General features: G+C 43.2%; 1 protein-coding gene across 3 annotated transcripts in view; it reads right to left on the bottom strand.

Annotated features, from left to right (window-relative positions):
* The window catches only part of MAP2K5 (mitogen-activated protein kinase kinase 5), a 269,651-nt gene that overhangs the window by 187,598 nt on the left and 61,907 nt on the right, over positions 1–20,146 (bottom strand). For all 3 annotated transcript variants that reach the window (XM_055126994.1, XM_055126993.1, XM_055126995.1), the window contains one exon: positions 15,283–15,347. In XM_055126994.1, the coding sequence (XP_054982969.1) occupies positions 15,283–15,347 (65 nt within the window). The remainder of the gene's footprint in view (positions 1–15,282; positions 15,348–20,146) is intronic.

The raw sequence follows: 20,146 nt of genomic DNA, 5'->3' as shown, positions 1-20,146 counted from the left end.
CATTAACTTTTTCAAGCCACTGGGGTACGATTTACTAAATTACCTCTCCTTGAACACAAATAGGACCCTAGTGGGTCAAAGAGTAAAGGCACCTCTGAAAAGTGAGCCATTTATTCCCGTCTTCCCTGTAGTAACAGATGTAATATGTCCCCTATGACAGAAATATTAACCCATTTCCATTAAAAACCCAAGAATTTGTCCCATACTAGAGAAAATGAGTATGAGGAAACTTCCCTGGGGGGCGGGACAGGGGGATTAAAAACCTCCCTCCTGTAAGGTAGCTCACAAGCACATGTGGGAAAAACAATGTGCACATATATAAACACACTTGCTTTTCATTCATCTTTAATCAAGACCTCAAAGTAAAATAGAAGTATGCATTCAAAACTGGAGGCTTTCTGGGGGAAGATGGTCACATGGCAAATTTCATCCTGTCCTATAGTATTTTTTGCCTGGACAGCAAGTAAATATATTCTTATTTCTAATGTCTAAAAGAGAAAGCTTCTGAATACATTTTTGAGATGCCTTAGGAATAGCTAATGTGTGATTTACAATTTGCAAGATACCTTAACAAAGCCAAACTTTACATTTTCAGCACTGTTAGCCCCTTACTCTTCTGGAAGATGGCTATGCAATAAAAATAAGACAACTTTAATTTAAGAATCATCCAGCTTCTAATTAAACTGCCATAGGCAGCTGGTTGGATAAGTTTTAATCAGTTTCAATCACCTATTGATTGGTATACTGAAGCCTAAAAAATTAAAAGTAAAAGATGATTGGGGAATTGTCCCATCTCAGAACAACAGTAGAGGCCTCTGTAAATAACTCCTCTTTTAACCATCAGCTAAATGAACACTTCAATACTGCAGTACAAAGTCTTCTGCAAAATTACTTTAACTAACAAGCAGAAATTTATCAGCTTCAGCCAAAATCAATGCTGAAATCAATTTGAACACTGGTTGTGTCTAAAGGGGCTCATTGGCAATTTAGGGAAATTACACCATGTAAATGCCTGTGCTTTAATTGAACAGTTTCATCAACTAGGCTGTGATTGCTGTCCATTCATTTATTTACTTTCACTGCAGCTACCATTCTGCAAAGAAATGGCTTTTGTCAGGCTGGAGAGAGGCACTTTATCTTCATTTTGTGCACTTTTGTGCATAGCAGACTTCATGGAATGGGTGTATCACGACTGTGGTCAGAGCTAACCAGGAAGGACTTTCTATTTACCACCCAAACTGTGCAACACTCAAACCACACTTACCACCACAGGGGCCAGTGTCTTTAAACCCAACAATAGCAGGAATCTAAGCGATTCCTTGCACTCAGCATTGGCCCCCTTTGGAAACAGAAGTAAAGGGTGTACCTTCACAGCTCAATCCACCAGGTTCTCGTGAAATATCTTAAGTGATTTCCAACAATATATTAAATAGATTCTCTTCAAAAATTTAGCTGTATTTTGCTTTGGAGAACTATTCGCCACTAGTCAAGAGAAAAATACCATACCACTTTCCAATTCAGTTGGGAGAGTAGGCTTAGCGATGTAACACAGGGCCGGCGAGACAGTTCAAGAGGCTGAGCACATCTTCGCATGCAGGAGGCCCGGGTCCTGTCCCTGGCACTGCAGGATCCCCCGAGCACTACCAGGGGCAACTTTTAAGCACTGAGTAGGGAGCAGCCCCAGAGTATCACCAGGTGTGGCAATATAAACAGAATAAGCAGGTGCCACACACATACGTGGGGAGACATACCTGCTGCTGTCTGGGGGAATTATGCAGTGCCAGGAATCAAACTGGGGTCAGCTGCATGCAAGACAAGTGCCTTACCCCCATGGAGTACTCCCTTTCTGGCCCTCACATATTTTTTAAACTAAAATGAATGAGGAAAGAGAGGACAAAAGGTTCATGTAGAGGAAGAAAACCAATTTTAATATAAAGAGCTGGAGCCCAAATCACTGATTCCAAAGGTGATTTAAATATGTATGCCAATGCCTTCACAGAACCATGGGTAATGAAAAATCCCAAAGAGTTTCTGAAGATACTACGCTGAAGTAACAGACTTTTGTAGACCAGTGTTATCATTTTTTTGAAAGATTAATTTCAAAACCTCACAAGTTCCTAGGAAGAGAGCAAGACACCTGTTTGTTCATATGCGTCATCTGTAAAATACAAGCGTCTGATACAAAAAAAAAAAAAAGAAAAAGTACAACTGGAGTATATTTGCTAGAACCTTCCAGCTAAAATTCTTTGGCTTACGAGGAAATTCTTAGCCTGCCTATTACTTTTGCTCCTCACAGAACCAAAGTGTAATGAATTATTTACTAGAAAGGTCACTGAGAAGGAATTAACAAATAAGGGAGTAGGAGTCTTAGGGTATTCTACGTATATCTGGCTTTGAACCCTGAGGGAAATCCAGTCATTTCTCTGTGTCAGAGACTGTGTGGCTCAAATGAGGATCGTAAGATTTGCTCTACCGGCCAGAATCCAGCAATGCGCCCGGGCATGGGGCAGAGTGTCAGGCAGGGAACAGAAACATGGCTGCTCTGATCACAAGCATCCCCCGTGTCCGTGGAGGCTGGAGAGCTGTTAAAACACTTCTCTCGGATGCCCAGGGAAGCAGGGAACCTCCTTCTTTTCCCTTTCAGTCACGCCAGTTGCTATCCTCTGAACTCTGCAGTAATCACTAAAACTTGCCTTCAAAAAGTTCAAAGAGAGGACCAGAGCGACGGCACAGCAGCCAGGGGGCTGGCCTTGCACGCAGCCGACCCAAGTTTGATCTCTGCCAAGAATGATCCCTGAGCACAGAGCCAGGAGTAAGTCCTGACACAGCTGGGTGTGGCCCCAAAACAAAAAAACAGAACAAACTGTTAAGAGAGAGAAAATATAAACAGTGCACACGAACTTAAACCACTATGTGGTATTGGTCATGGTAGAAGTCATTCTGTGACATTAGCCCATGCATCATTTTCTTCAGCACTATAGAATTTCAATGGCTATACAGTTTGTTGCTGAGACAATGCAAAACTATATTTTACTCATAGGTCTTAGAGAACTTTTCTGAACATTTAATTATGGTTTAATCAGAGCTTTATGTTTATTGACTTACATATATTGTTACACTTTGCTGCTACAGTTAGCAGTAGTAATAGAATCAGTATGTTTGAGACCCTCACCCTATACTTATTTTCAAAATTCACTAAGCTTGTTAAAATGCTATATTGATTGTGCCCCAAAGCAAGTTCTAATTTTGTACGAGCGTTTTTCATTTCATTATTAGAATTCACAAAACACAACCCAGAAACTAACTCTGCTTGAGTAATGATACTGAACTTTTTCTTTCTTTTCTTTGTGAAACTGACAAAAAAAAAAAACCCTTTTCTTTTTGTTCAAATAACGTAACACAACATTACACTTAAAAATTAAATGTTTTTTAAAAAAACCCTTATGCTTAATGTCTCAATGCTATTTCCCCCCTCTATTTTGGTAACCTGCTTCTCCAATTGAGTGTCACTGCACAAAACAGAACCTAGGAAAGCAGCAATTTACCAGCGACATGGTTTCCTACATCAAAGTAACCAATGACAGAGCAATGAAAAAAGAAAAAGACTGTGGCAGGAAGTTATACACAGAAAATGCCTTTTGGACTTTCTAGTGAATTATTTTCCCCAAAAGCAATTTAAGCAAATACCCTAGATGCTATGGTATACAAGTATTTGCTTGTGTTATATGCCAGCCAAGAGACGACAATTTTCTAACACATCAGATACTGTAAAACAGCTAAAAAGAAAAAAAAAATTAACACATCTTACAAATCAAAGAACGTACCACCTCTACTAGCAAACCCATACAATTAATCCAGGATTCAATGATTAAATTCTACATTTCTGGTAAGCAAAAGGAACCAAAAGAAAAGACTGTATAAAACATGAGGTGACACTGGCTCTATCAATGAAGCAACATTCGCTTGAGCATCTACTAAAAAGCTTTAAAAATGAGCAACGAGAGATGATACACTGCTGACTTTTAGAATTACGTCTTAATTTATCCCTCGCGTCTAAAAACAGCCTGGGCTGCAACTCAAGACAGGCAGAGAGAGTCTCCCGCTGCCAGGCGCTCTACGGCCCAGGAACTGTTTCTTCTGTTCCATTTTTAACTATTTCTCTCTTTTTTAAATTTTTTTTTAATTAGTGAATCACTGTGAGGGTACAGTTACAGATTTATACATTTTTGTGCTCATGTTTCCCTCATACAAAGTTTGAGAACCCATCCCTTCACCAGTGCCCATTCTCCACCACAAATAAACCCAGCATCCCTCCTACCCCCCCCCCAATCCCATCTCCCCCCACCCCACCCTGCCACTGTGGCAGGGTATTTCCTTTTGTTCTCTCTCTCTGATTAGGTGTTGTGGTTTGCAATAAAGGTGTTGAGTGGCCACTGCACTGTGTTCAGTCTCTAGTCTACATTCAGCATGCATCACCCTTCCCCCGCATGGCCTCCAACCACATTTTACTTGGTGTTCCCTTCTCTATCTGAGCTGCCCTCTCCCCAGAATGTGAGGCCAGCTTCCAAGCCATGGAGTCAACCTCCTGGTACTTATTTCTACTATTCTTGGGTGTTAGTCTCCTACTCTGTTATTCTCTATTCCACAGATGAGTGCAATCTTTCTATGTCTGTCTCTCTCTTTCTGGCTCATTTCACTTAGCATGATACTTTCCATGCTGATCCACTTATATGCAAAGTTCATGACCTCATTTTTTTCTAACAGCTGCATAGTATTCCATTGTATAGATGTACCAAAGTTTCTTCAACCAGTTGTCTGTTCTAGGGCACTCGGGTTTTTAACTATTTCAATAAGTGAGAAACGCCAAGTTCTAGTGGTGACCTTACTGTGGGAAAGTCACTTACCCCTTACCCCACCAACTACACGCCTCCTCAGTGGGGATTCAGCAAGGGGAGAAAGCCCCTTGGCTGGGGGGGGGTGACACGCAGGGGCCCCTGGCACTCTGCCCTCCCTGCACACCCGGATTTTCCCAGAACTGGCTGCTTCCTGTCCATCACCTCCTCAACCTCCTGCTGAGTACCCACTTTATGTCTCTGTACGGCCCCTCCCAGCACAGCTCACCAGGATCTGGGCCATCCCAGACTCGGCACCAACAGAACTGTCAGAACTTAACACTGGGCTGATCAACAGTAGACCACCAGGGCCCAGCAGGACTAAGAAGGCCCTGAGGTAGCCGGCCATGCCCGGGCCCTGTGGTGCCCTCTGAGCCTCCCCATGCCCCCATCTTACAGCCATCACAGCACTTGTACGGCCTGATAGGATCTTGGGGTTCATTTCCTTATTGTCTGTTCGCCCCAGGGCTGTGAACTTCAGGAGCACAAAGACTCGTCTGCCCTGTCCACCCCTGGGTCACTCTCCTGACCGAAGAGTCTTACAACAAGGGGCATCCGCTCTCCAACATTGGACACACTAGGACAAAGCACGAAGGATCAGAGCACGCTGCAGCTGCGGAGGCGCTCCCGGGCAGCGGACGCTGGGTTTAGCTCCACAGCTCTGGTTTGCTCTAGAGGCAAAGGCCCACACATGCAGGGTGGGAATTCTCCTTCTCGGAGGCTCTGAACTCTAGCCAGACTGCTGGCTGATGCCAACACCACAGCATGGCCTTTCTGCCCCCGACTGGCATGCCACCACCTGCGGGGGGAGACTGCAGCTGGAAAGAGAAGGTAGCGCCTTCTTAGGTGACATGAAAAAACCGAGAGAAAGCAATGGCGCGAAGCCCAGCTGTGGCCACAGCTGCCACGGAAACTCATTCTGCTGTCCTCAGCTTGCAGAGCTGCTGGGCACTAGCAATGGACACCACTGGGGCTGGTTTTGTTTGGGGTCACGCCCAGCAGTGCTCAAGACTACCTCCTGATCACTCCTGGTGGGGCTTAGAGGACCGCAAGGGAGGCCAGCGGCCTAACTGAGTTGACCCCATGCAAGGTGCGTGCCCTGCCCACTGCGTTAGTGCTCCGGCCCCAGTGGGCGGCACTTTGGGCACAGAGTCCATCCACTGGTTGTAAGGGGGCCACCTCTGCAGGTCCCTTCTAGGAAGACCGGCTGAGGGCTCCCAGGTGGAAGGACTGCCCGGACACAACTCTCGGCTGGGAACCGTAGAGGGAAAAGCACCCCATTCACGACACCTAAGCACCCCAGTGGCACACAGACACACCATCTAAGGCTAGCTCCGAAGAGCACCAGGCTCGCCTGCCTCAGTCTGCCAGCACACTCTTCAAACCCAGAGCCCTGCATGCCACTGACCTGGGTTCCATTCCCAGCAACCCAGATTAGTCCCCCAAGCCCTGCACGAGTGATCCCTGAGTGCATAGAGAGGAGTAAGCCCTAAGCACCACCAGGTGGCCCCTCCTTAAAACAAAAACAAAAACAAAAACAAAAAAACACAAAAACCCTAACTCTGAAACTCAACTGTGAACAAGTCCCTTCATGCCCTTCAAATAAGCATCAGCGCACAGGGCAGAAGAGACGCCGCTTCCACGGGAGCTCTGTTCCGCACGAGGACACCTTCTGCATGGGACAGAGGACGGCCTTTAGCTTCAGATGAACGTTCCTAAGTCCTTTGTCCACCTCTCAGCTGCAATACCGAGTTCCTCCATGATGTCCCTCCTGATTCTTCCTGGCCCAGTCCCAGGACCCGCACACAGCACCCCCTGGCATATGCCTGGACACTGAGATCACAGGCGTCCCTTTGGACAGCATGTCCCCGCCCCCACCCCCCCCCTTCTGGACTTGGGTCTGATGAAAGCCAAGAAGTGGCCAGCAACCAGCACAGTGCCCGCCACACAGCGCCCCCTAGACCAGGGCAGGTCAAGGAACGAATGAAGCGGAGGGCGGGACGGGCGTAGTTCCCGGACCCCTTCTTCCTCTCCATGCACTGCTACGTGGTTTCTGCATTATCCACATCTCTCTACACCGAAATCTAGACACAGGAATCCAAATGGCACACTGCCGGCGGAGGGCACACTCAAACGCACAAGAGGTTTCAAACAGAAATTACGTCTCTGCCACCCTGCGAAAACTGGGTGTGCTAATGTTGATCTGTTCACAACCATTTCTGCGGGGGTGGGGAGGGGACTTTAAATTTCTTTATGAAGAAAGCCTTTTTATTAAAATATCAGAAGGAAGTCTTACCACTTCAAAATTATTTTGCCCTGAAAAGAGATGATGTTGAAACACATAGATTCAGCAAATTCTTACTTGAAATATTACCATAATGTATTGATTTTTCACCAGGCTCAATTGACTGAAAAGTTGTTTGTATAGCAATATTGGCCAAACCAATATACTAGAACAATTTTGTTACCCATAGTAATCAAGTGCATTTCTGAAGTATAATTATACTGTCATAAAAATAAAGCCAAGATACCCTTTTCCAAGCAATAAAACAATAGGGGCAATAAAATAGGAAGAAGAAGAGACTAAATAAATGAGATTTTTTTAAATGAAATTTAGTGTCTTTCAAAACCACACCGCCTCCTCTTCCTTCCCTTAAGCCAAGGTTAGCAGAAAATGATGAATGCTTCAATCTCAATAAACTATTTCAATAATAGTTAATTCGGGTGGAAACAGAGTTTGAAACTCTCTGCTCAGCGACCCCTGACGCCCCGCCGTGTAGGCTGGACTCCAATAATCAATCCATCATTGCCGTAATGGATATGGGTGTGTGTGAGGCGAGAGGAACACGGAGGCGGACGCAAAGGCAGGAAAGGAGTCGAGAACCTGGAGTTCAGGTTCGACCTTCGGATGCCAATCAATACAATCCACATTATCGTCTAAAGCAAACCTGTAACGGTGAGTTCTGAGCCAGGGAAAGGGGAAAACATACATAATTCATTTTATTTGACAAATGTTCATTGATTTTCTGAAAATATTCATGTACCGGCTTGTCACATGGTGCTACAACGCAAGCCAGTCATATGTGAGCCTTTAGTTCTGCATTAGGATGATGCCTAGTTTGCTTGTTTAAAATATGGTCCTGGCTACAAGGATGAAGCTCTTCATTTGATTGGAAATTTAAAGTTAAAATAAATCAAACAATCACTGTAGTTGCGCTCTTGGGTCAATATCAGAATCATTTAAAAATTGCACTTAATTTATAAGATGCACTTCAGAGACAAATGGAAAAAAGGGGGGTAGGGGTGTCAGATGTGGGCATCGGGGAATCTGTGGTCAGCCTACTACCGCTCCTTGCTTGGGCCTGGGCACCTTCAGGGTCAATGATGTAAAAGAAAGTGAGTGATGGGGACCAGGTGGTTCCTGGTGCTCTTTTTATTATCACTATTATTATGCTTCCCACTCAGGAATCCCATGTTGCAAAGTATTCTGCTGGCTAAATAAAATTTAATTCAATCACTGATGTATTTTTCTCATGTCAGATTACTGTCATTGAGACCAACACTTTTGATAAACATTATTCCTCTCGTAGTTTTTCAGATATAATCAAAATAACTCTTAAATAATGATGCATCTCTAACCCTCACAACACTGTGAAGGCGGCACATACACGACCCATCCTGACACAGAAAAATATCACCCCCAAATTAAGTTTCAACTCTTCACTGGAAGACGCTGTTATGGGCAGGACCCGTAGGACTATTTCCAAACACTGACGGGTCACAACAGATGGCTAAAGGGCTGACTACTGACCACCTACTCCCACCAGCTCTGCTGGGTTTATAAAAAAAATAAAATTAAATTAAATTAAGAAATGACTGACAATTTGAGTCTTGGCATGAACACTATGATTAAGGAAAAATAACACAAGAAACAATCCTATGGTGTGTACTAGCTAACTCAGCCAGACTTAAGTCCTAGGAGTTACACACAAACTTCACTGCTGGACCCAAGGCCTAACTGATTCCACCAAACCAGGTGCAGAGAGCAAGGAGCATGAGTGACTGGCCAGTGATACCCTGGAGTCCCTCCAAAGTGACTGGGCCTGGTAACTATTTTGTGTGCAGAGTGATATGCTACCCAGAAAAGAGGGTAATAAATAGTATTTTGGATATTTGGACACTGAATACTTAGAGTTGTAACCCTTGGGGGGAGGAGAAATGAATCCTTCAAATATAGACCCTGGGTCTGGAAATTTCTCTTCTCTTTAGGTGAAGATTATAAAACAATGATATGGCCTCTCAATCATGCAGGCTCTAAACGAGCAGTGCATCGTTGCTATGGAGGACCTAACTGGAGAGTTTGAATAAAAAGGCCTGTTGGAAAAACCTCCTCTTACCTCACTCCCATTTCAGCCCACATGTATGAAGCACCTAGTGCATCCTTTGGACTGTGCTGGGTCCACAGAAAACACAATGGACTCTGCTTGACCTTGAGAAGAGACAGTGCCTGGGGGGAAACTGAGCTAAAGGAAGAAGTGCTGAAGCAGGTTCTGGCTCAGCTGATGGTCATGTGACAAAGAGCCTTTGCTTTTTCCAGTGGCAACCTGGCTTACAATGATATGGGCTGACCTAGAGCATATACAAATCAACTATGGAAAAAGAGAAGATGGTACGCAACTTCACAAAATTATTACAGGCAATAAAATACCTGAAATAGAATCAATTGCGTCTGCGAGATAACTAGAGAACAGAAAGATATACAATAAAGGAAGATATAATAAATAATCATTATGAGGGGCGGGGACACAGCAATAGCACAGTGGGGAGGGCGCTTTCCTCATACGCAGCCAACCCAGGTTCGATCCTTGACATCCCATATAGTCACCCAAGCACCACAAGGAATGATTCCTGAGCACAGAGCCAGGACTAACCCCTGAGCATTGCTGGGTGTGGCCCACTCTCACTGACACTGTCACTGTCAACCCGTTGCTCATCAATTTGCTCGAGCAGGCACCAGTAATGTCTCCATCGTGAGACTTGCTGTTATTGTCTTTGGCATATGGAATGCGCCATGGGTAGCTTGCCAGGCTCTGCCGTGCGGGCGGGATACTCTCGGTAGCTTGCCGGGCTCTCTGAGAGGGGTGAGGGAATTGAATCCGGGTCAGCTGCGTGCAAGGTAAATGCCCTACCCACTGTGCTATCGCTCCAGCCCACTGGGTGTAGCCCCAAATCCAAAAAATGAACACTAAAAAAAAATTACAGGGACTTGAGAGATAGTATACAATAGTACAGACTTTTCGTGCTTGTGGGAGGGGGTTGCCATCCGGGTTCAAATCCCGAGCACCACATCTGGTTACCTCTAGTACCACCAGGATCAAGAACTGTCTCAGAGCACTGCTGGCACAGTCCCCAAAACCACAAAAACAAAAAGACAGTAATAACAATAATAATGCAGGATTATTATTATTATTTTTTTGGTTTGGCAGCCAACTACCAGCGATGCTCAGTGCTTACTCCTGGCTCTGTGCTCAGAGATCACTTCTAGCAGGCTCAGGGAACCAAATGGAGTTCCAGGGATCAAACCCAGGTCTGCCGCCCGCAAGGCAAGTGCCCTACTTGCCGTACTATGGCTCCTGCACATAATGCGAGATTTCTTGATGTTTATTCATCACAATCATAAGACCTTGAGAAGTTCAGAGATACTCCTCAAAAAGAGTTTCATATCCAGGAAGCACAGGGCTTAATGACTATTGTTCCTATTACTCCTGTAGAAGTTAGTGTTCGTTCACAGTGCTCAAACTCCAGAACATACCTTTAACCTCACAACAATGTGAGACAGATATCACTACTATTATTTTATTAATATTATCTCTCGTTTGACTCAAACTCAGAACCCCCTCACGCTTAACCACATCACAGACAACTCTCTACTGTCTCAGAGCCTCTGAAATTCATCAAAAAATCTCTCCAAGGGTTGCTGCAAATCTCTGGTATAATTTAGCCTAAAATATATATATATTTTTATTTCACCTAACTTGGTAAACTAAAAACTACCAGCTTCATACTACTAGCTGAAGTCACTATTAGAGCATTGAGAACAGCTCAGAGAACTCAGAGAATCTACAGTAAGACCTGGTTAAGTTTTATATTATATCACTGGCCTGAACACCCTGTCTTGGGAGAGCATGTGTGCAGCTATTAAATACTGTATGTTGTGTTACACATGCAGACATAGCCCATGAAACTGATAGGACCCCATCAAGTTGGAACAAACAAGACTGAAATATTAAACTTTCGCTTTGCATTTATTAGCTTTATTATGCTCTGTAAAAAAAAACTTAAATAGGCCCACTAGGCACTTTTGTTACCAATGAGCAGATTTTCCAATATTTTCTTCATCTAGTTTATGTAGCATAGCCTGTAATATAATCATTTTGTTTGTGAAAAATCACAATTTTTATAGTCAACACCATTAAGGTAAACTTAGTGTAGGAGAAAGTCAATCATAAGACATCAAATGTTTAGTTTTATAGAGACTTTAGCAAAGTGGAATCTCATTTCTTGAAGATTATCCCATTTCTTCATGCTGAACTAAAAGCCATGGATGTTATATGAGTACAAACAAAAGCCCAGGCAGAAATGAAGGCCAAATGATCAATAACATGAAAACTGGGTGTCTTCACCTTCTCCCTCTAAGGATTCACCAAGGGGAGAGGGAGGAAACCGGGGGTCACTGGTGAGGGAACGTGAAAACTGGTGGCGGGTTCTAGAGTTGAAACAAGAAGATAAACCAGAGAAAGAAAGAAAAGGAAATTTTCTAAGCAATGAGATAAATGCCTTCTTTTTCATAAGAAATCTATTAGATAAAATGCTGACGTGTTCATGTCACTGCCACACACCCAACATAAACAACATAAGCCAATGTCAAAAACATCTTTGATCTTACTACATACAGACACAAGCTGGAGCGACAGCACAGCGGGTAGGGCGTTTGCCTTCAACAGCCGACGTGGGTTTGATTCCTCTGTCCCTCTTGGAGAGCCCATCAAGCTACCAAGACTATCCCACCTGCTTGGCAGAGCCTGGAAAGCTACCCGTGGCGTATTCGATATGTCAAAAACAGTAACAGTAAGTCTCACAATAGAGACGTTACTGGTGCCCGCTCGAGCAAATCAATGAGCAACGGGATGACAGTGACAGTGACATACAGACATGCTAAACACTGCAAGTGGTAGCTCAAAGAATTTCTAGAATAAGTTGCTACTATCATTGCAGGGTTCAAGTAAAAAATCTGGGGAGGAGGCTGAAAAGAGTACAGAGGGAAGGACACAGCTAACCCACTGGATTCCTGGACACTAGCCCCCACCGAACCCCCGCAGGAGAGATGGCTGAGTGCAGAGCAAGAGTCAGCCCTGAACACTGACAGGTGTGGGCCAAAAACCGTATGAAGGAAGGAAGAAAGGAAGGAAGGAAGGAAGGAAGGAAGGAAGGAAGGAAGGAAGGAAGGAAGGAAGGAAGGAAGGAAGGAAGGAAGGAAGGAAGGAAGGAAGGAAGGAAGGAGGGTCGGAGGGAGGGAGGGTTAGAGGGAGGGAGGGAGGGAGGGAATGTCGGAGGGAGGGTCGGAGGGAGGGAGAGAGGGAGGGAGGGAGGGAGGGAGTTCTTTTGGACTTTTGGACATTGTGTCTTTAATAAACTGAGTTCTAGCCATGCTTCTTCACCAGAAACAGTATTAACCAGGGGCCAGGGCAATAGTGCAGTAGGTTGGGCACTTGCTTTGCATGTGGTCAACTCGGGTTCAATCCCTGGCCCCCAATATGGTCCCCCAAGTACACCAGGAGTGATCCCTGGGTGCAAGAGCCAGGAGCAAGCCCTGAGCAGCACCAGGTGTGGCCACCAAACCAATTTTTTTAATTAAATAAAAATAAGAACACTATCACGTAAATAAAAAGTTATTGTTTTATAGGTGTAGGTGTCAGATCCGTAAGGTGTAAAGTGCTATGGAAACAGGCACTATTTGTGTTCGTAGAACAATGTGAATGTGCTTAATGCCAGAACAGTAGTAGATTTAAATATGCTTATGAAGCTGTTATTTCATCACAATTAAAAATAATAAAAAGAACATTATTATAACTTTATATTGCAATTTTCCTTGGTGGATCAAAATTTTCACTTACTGAGTTCTCTCCCCACTTTTACAAACCTATGTTTTCAGATAAAAGATTACAATTTTAACATCTAGCATATTGTTCATAATAAAAATTATCTACTGGGGCTGGAGAAATAGTACAGTAGGTTGGGCACTTGCCTTGCATGTAACCCAACAAAGGGTTTGATACCAGGGACACCATATAGTACCCCCAGCACTGCCAGGAGTGATCCCTGAGTGCAGAGCCAGGAGTTAAGCCTTAAACACCACCAGGTGTGACCCAAAAACAAAAGAAAAGGAAAAACAGGAGCTGATGGTGTAATGGTTTCTCCTTCCTACAACAAAGCACAACAGTAAATTCTCACTGAGCCTTCAATGATTAAAAACAGAACAAAACCCATAAGCATGCTATAGAGTTAAACCACTGGTGCCATTGCATAAACAAGATGAGTAAGCATCTGAAAAAATTCCTTACGATTTCATTTGAAGACCAAAAAAAGGGGGTCTAAAGAGTTGCTAGAAGTTTTTCCTGCTTTATCATCTATATTAGCATAAGTGCCCTAAAAAAGAAATTTTGAAAACTGCTCCAGCCTACAAATGCAAGAGAAGCAAGTGAGAATTCTCCTTCCTTCCTTCCTTCCTTCCTTCCTTCCTTCCTTCCTTCCCTTCTTCTTTCCTTCCTTCCTTCCTTCCTTCCTTCCTTCCTTCCTTCCTTCCTTCCTTCCTTCCTTCCTTCCTTCCTTCCTTCCTTCCTCCCTCCCTCCCTCCCTCCCTCCCTCCCTTCCTTCCTTCCTACCTTCCTTCCTTCCTCCCTCCCTCCCTCCCTCCCTCCCTTCCTTCCCCTGAACCCAAGACTGTCGGAGCCAGGTAACAATTTAAGCCAAAGCTGAGGAGGCGAGAGGAAAGCTACGATGAAAGGAGCAGCTTAAACAGGGCAGCGGGACTTTGCAGGGAGGAGTGAAGGAAGGCGTGACCTGAACCTCGCACCCAGACACACTGATTACCAAGGGAATTCAGACACCTAACTTTCAGACTATCCACAATGCTCGGTCATCTGTCGGTAAAAATAATCCAAGTGTGCATATAAGTTCTTTAAAGCAAAAGGGCTCACATCCTCCCTCTACCTGCCGGAGGAAGTGAGGTCCCGGCTGGGGGCGGGGGTGGGGGGGCTCGAATCAGAAGACTTCTACGGGGATTCCCACCCTGGGAAACCAAGCCTCCTGTCCAAGCCGCACCTACATGTGGAGGATGTCCTGGAATTGTAGGATGTGGCCCTCTGTGGACAATGTGACTGGTTTGTTTTTTTTTATCTGTATCCATGTGGTGAGGAAGAATTTAAAATTTGAAAAACATTAGTAACCAATTAGAAACAAAATGATTTTACCACTCTGGAAGGATCTATTAAAATCAATGTGAAAATATCTAAGGTAAGAAGAGACCATAATGCAGGTTTGGTGTATATATGGAAAGCAGCTCGCAAAGGAAGGCTTTATTACCCCCCTCGGGGCTTTCTGACCGAGTATGGATTTTTTAATTCCTAGTAGAATATTTTTCATACACCATTGCAGACTATTAAGTACCAGATATTACATTATGTAGTTTAAACTTTGCACTACTGCATGAGAAAGACTTCCCTGTTGAGAGAACTATTTTTTATGGTTAGCATTTTTTAATATGAAAATGAACACCGCTTTAGGGGAAGATCATTGCAGCTAGAATTTGGGAGAATTTTATAACTTAACATATTCATCAATGTGTAGAAATTCTCTCAGGGGAGTAGGTGAGGAGAGAAGGTACAACAGGAAGAAGGCTTTTTAATAACTTAGAGTGTCAACGCGGGGCAAAGCAATGGTATTTATAAGGTTTGTCTTCCACTGGGCATTGCTGTAACCAGGCAGGGGACAAGTTTAGGGTGCCAGCAAGTTGGGGGGAAAAATAATAGTGTTAAAGAGAAGAGGGGGGAAAATGCATTAAACTTCAGGCCAGTTAAAGGTACACTTGCTAATGGTGGACTATTAACTGCTCACCCAGGAGAGATGCAGACTCAGAAATATTAAAAAGGTAATATAAATGCACTTTTCCAAGCAATTCCTGAGAAAATAGATGTCCTGCAGAATTCTGGAATCAAGTGTAGAAATAAAATCCAAATGCTGGTGGTCCTTCAGAAATATTTGCTGCTGAGAACGTATGATCCCCACATTTGGCAGAAGTGGACAGGAAGTTGCGACAAGATTAACTACTCACTTGTAGACCGTGCCTCCGTTGCCATGGCCCAGTGTGTCCCGGAACCGCATGTCTTGTTCATTCATCTCCACGAGAAAGAAAGAAAAACAAAAGAGTGTCATGCCGTGGATGGAAGTGTCAAGGAAAAGCAAGTCTAGGCCATAAACAACAAGCGGTCTGGGTCATTTCAAGTTCAGCTGCAAGAACGAGGAGATCAATACAACATTTGCTGTCCAATTTATAAAAGACGATACCAAGGGACAAAGTGATGGAAAGTTTAATGACAATTTGTTTGCCTGGGTCATTTCATTAAAGTTTGATAAAAGGTGTCAAAACGGAATGATCTAACATAGCTCAAAAAGGTCAGGTCAGAGATACTGATAAGAACGTGGTCTCCAGGACCACATATAACCCAGCATCAAATTGCACTGCACACAGGCAAAGTCGAACTTGGGAGAACACAGACACACACACACACAGACACATACACACACACACACACACACACACAGAGGCATCTGATTTACAATCTGTAAATAAATCAAGCCTCTGAAAACTCTTTAGGTGACCCTATAATTAACATTAAACAAACTAAATAATGTTAATGATTTTCCTAGGGTAGATGCAGCTTTTCTTTGGAAATGGTAAACTAAGCAGCACGAACTGAAAAGAAATTATACTGCTCTGCTGGGAAAAGTGCCATATCAATGCAGTTTATGATGCACATATAGTCAAATATTCTAACACAACTAGGAAGAACATATAAGCATGCAATTCTTAGAAATTAATGTTATTTTCATAACCGAATACATAAAACAGCAAGTACAATTGCCCAGTTTCTTAAAACTATTATAGCACAAATATTACTTTCATTTGTATCACAAACTGTATTGAATTATTTTAATGCCCACAAAATAATATTTTGGAGTCTCTAAGAACTGCCTAAATAATTATTTACCAAGTGACTTAATTTAAGACTAGTCAAATTATATTTGATGCATTCAATAATTTTCTATCCACTGGTCCAGTTGTTTAAAAATTAACTGCCAACTTTATCCACTAAGTGGATTCAATAATGGTGTTATTTTCCATATAGCTAAGGCTTGGGAAAAGCCATAGTAAGCCCTAAAAAAAAAATCAATTTCCAGAGAATTGCACTCCCTTGCATGGGCAGAAAATAGATGGAGTTTTTAATTCAATATCACCTGGAAAAAAAATAGTTTGCTTTCAGACTATTATGGTAAAGCTTTAAATATTTTTGCTCTACTCTAAACTTCCCCCAATTGAATAAAGCAAGGTTTCATTTATCAAGGGAAATATGTTTCTTCTGTATATTTCTGAGGTTGACGTTTCAGAGAGCAGTGATAATTAGAAGTGCAGTACAGGCGGCAGAAACAGCTTCCTTTCCAAGCTGTTTGGCCAATCCCGAAAAGAATATTGACAGATTAATGTGCAAAGGCCAGTTCAGGACCCGATTTAATTGTGGTACGATCTGATTGATGCAATTTGCAATCAGCTAATTACTATATTTAAGGTCAGAGAAGAAATGACAGATAATCCAGAAAAATTGGCAACAATTTTCCTGCATCAGAGAAATTCTGTTCTTTACATTCACGTTGCTAATAAAGGTAAAACAAAAAACCTGTGTAAGAAATAGGCATGAAGAAATAAAGAAAATTTTATGCTTTGGGATGAACGGTTAAGTTTTAAAAGAGCAGGACACGGAGAATACATAGAGTGACCGGGGGTGCTAAACTAGAAAAACTGCTGCTAGGGTCACTTGACCAGTGAGGACGAAGGACACACACATACACAGCTGAATCTATTGGCGGGACAGACTGGAGACGGGTGGTAGGCCAATTCCTATCAACCGTTTCTCCAGGTAGTCTAAACAAGACTCGAAGAATCTAATTTGGACCATCAGCTTGTCTGTCAACATGCACCCTCATCATGGCTTAAAGTGGATTTCTAGGAGAAAGAAATGTCCCCGGGTCAAGTTCAGGATCATTCTGAATTCAGTGGCCCTAGACTGGAGGAAAGGCAGGAGGGAGGTCGATGATATCTACATTCCATAAGCGCAATCTACGATTCTCTCCCCTCTACCTCCACTTTGAATTCTCTATCTGGGTCTTTTAGGTAAAAAAAGATGCAAAGGCACAACATCTCAGTAATACACTGGGATAACCCAGGCCTTTAGGAGGGAGGGTGCTTTTGCATTGTCTTACTGGAGGAAGAAAAAGGGAAATGGTAGGAGAAGAGAAAAAAGGGGAAGTGTGGAATGTCTCTTAATAGCTTCAACCATTACCATCCCAGTGCCATGGTTCTGTTACCTCTGATAATTACAGGGTTCAGAAAAAGGGGAGTTATTAACCCAACTTCCAGCACTCCCAAGCTATCCAGGAGGGGAGCATCTAAGCAGACTGAGGGTCCTGGGAGGGATGGGGACACAGAGAGGGAAAGGCGGGAGGGAAGGGGAAAATGTGAGCAAGCTCCTGAGTGCAGGGAATACTGCATTACCAGCCCAAGGAGAGAAATCTGGAACCCATTACCTTAAGAGTAAGTTTATAAGACAAAAGACAAAAACGGTTTTGAATGAGTTCTAGAAACATGGCATTTTAAAAAACAACATCAACAAACTGTATTCAGTTTACTACAATATAGACCTTCGCCTGGTAGAGGAATCAATAATTGTTTTATGAAATATTATCTTTATTTGGCTGTTCTAATTTTTATATAGTATATAGATATATTAAAAAATACTTTTACAAAGTAAAATTATTAGAGCCAAGCTCATGAGTTGGTTATAAACACTTAAAACTGTTTCATACCTTTAACTGATTTTAAGCATGAAAAACTTCATGAAAACTTACCAACTAGCAGTTAATCAGATATTTGCCTTTATTAGTTTAGGTGAGCACATTGACTCCACTTTTCAAAAGGAAGCACAAGAACCAGTATTATGATGATTCAAAAGTGGGATTTGGAGTCAGGGAGGAAATGCCGGAAGTTAGAACACCAAAGCGCCCAAATTCACTCCCTGGCACCACACAGTCCCCAAAGCTCTGCTGGGAATGACTCCTGCCGACTGAGGTGGGAGTAGCCCCCAAATCAAAACAGATTACAAAGAAGTGGGGTCTGTAAGCCTACCGAAGACATCTGGACGGTGTAGCTGAGAGATCAAGTGTCATAAAAGTCATAGAAGTCAGAGCATTTTAATACCATTTAGAACCAAGTCACAGTCCCCAGTAACTCGTCAGTAACAAAAGTGGGGGCCAGAGCTCCATCCTCTCCTGGGCATCCCGCTCCCCGAAGGTCTTTGCAGCTGGCCGCATGTGTAAGTGGGGAAGGACAGGCTCCTCACCCACGGCCTCTGGCCACAGGAACGGGAACAACCCACTGAAGTGCACTCACAGCTGAAAGCAGACACGATGATGCTCTTTGTTCGTTATTTTTTTTTTCTTCCTGTTTTATTTCTGGGCTACACCAAACTGTGCTCCAGGATCACCCCTGGCATGGGTGGGGGGGACCACACAGGTTGCGAGACTGAACCTGGGTCAGCCACGTGCAAGACAAGCACCCTTCTCCCGGTGCTGTCTCTCTGGATCCCCGGTGCTTTTAAGAAAAGACAGGCTTTAAAAAATCATACCACTCTTTAGATGAAAGAGGTGAAATAAGGCTTTTACTTAATAAAGACATCAAAAGATTGACACAGATGGCCCAGTTTCCTTGGTTGGACTTAAAAGCACAAGAGCTACGAGGGATGAGGAATCATCCCAGCGACAACTGCCAAGACCGTTGTCATACCTGATGTGGAGAAGGCCTGGCACAGGGTTCTGCTGGTGTCAGAGAGGAAATACAGTATGATTATAGAATAGCAAGGCCGAATCCGTGGGGACAGTGGCGGCCACTAGGCTCAGACACACACACCCTCTTTATGAGAGCTAAGATAAGCAGGAAAATCTGAAGGCTTCATAGATGGGGATTACAGAAATCTTACTCTCCAGAACCCTGCTCTCAGGACTGCGTATCACACGAGTAAGCCTTCTGGGACTACTGCCACACAGTTACTGTGCAAGGTGACCACGCTGCCCAGGACATAAAGTCATGGGTACTATTAAAAGATAAGCATGAGGGCCAGGTTTGGTCTTTTTGTCTCAAAATGAGCGGATGTCTGTACCCACTGCTCCTCACCCTGAGTTGACCTTTTATTTTTTTTCCTACACACAAAATGGTCTCTCAAAGGCATTTGACGTTCTCGAAATAACAATGAAAACAGCAGCATCGTATAGGGTGCTACATTTATGCTTGAATTTTTAGGAATAAGAAATAATACCACCCTCTCCACAACATCTAAAAAAACAAGAAGCGGGGAAATGACCTCACAATGGCAGAGGTGAAAGCCATAGGTCCTGGGAATATCTGCAAATATTTTTAATCCCACTGGATCAACCTACTGGGCCATTTCTAATCCATTTCAAATTCAAGGGCCAATATTTAAGAGTAGATACTGCACTCAGACTGAAGTAGGAAGAAGACATTCAGAAAATACATCAGTGGTACTGAGTTACAGTTCTCAATAAAACATGTCAAAAATCTCTTTTGATGTGGGTGTTTTCAAACCAGAGAAAAAGGATTCCTCTACTACAAAGTGACCAATAACAGGAAAACAATTCTTCCATTTTGAAGACTAAATATTAAACTTTTTTTAATGCCTGATTTAATATAACTAATGGAATTAATGGCAAAATGAGATGGAATTCAATTATGGATCAGCAAAGAACATATGCTTTGCTTATTGTCTGCCCGTGTTAAGGAGTATCAGTACCTATTGCTTCTAAATCATTAAAATAAAAATGCTCAATTAATCCTTATTTTCTATGTAAAG

This window comes from Sorex araneus, chromosome 2, assembly GCF_027595985.1.
Source record: "Sorex araneus isolate mSorAra2 chromosome 2, mSorAra2.pri, whole genome shotgun sequence".
Classification (NCBI taxonomy): domain Eukaryota; kingdom Metazoa; phylum Chordata; class Mammalia; order Eulipotyphla; family Soricidae; genus Sorex; species Sorex araneus.
This window is presented reverse-complemented; position numbering and strand designations above follow the sequence as displayed.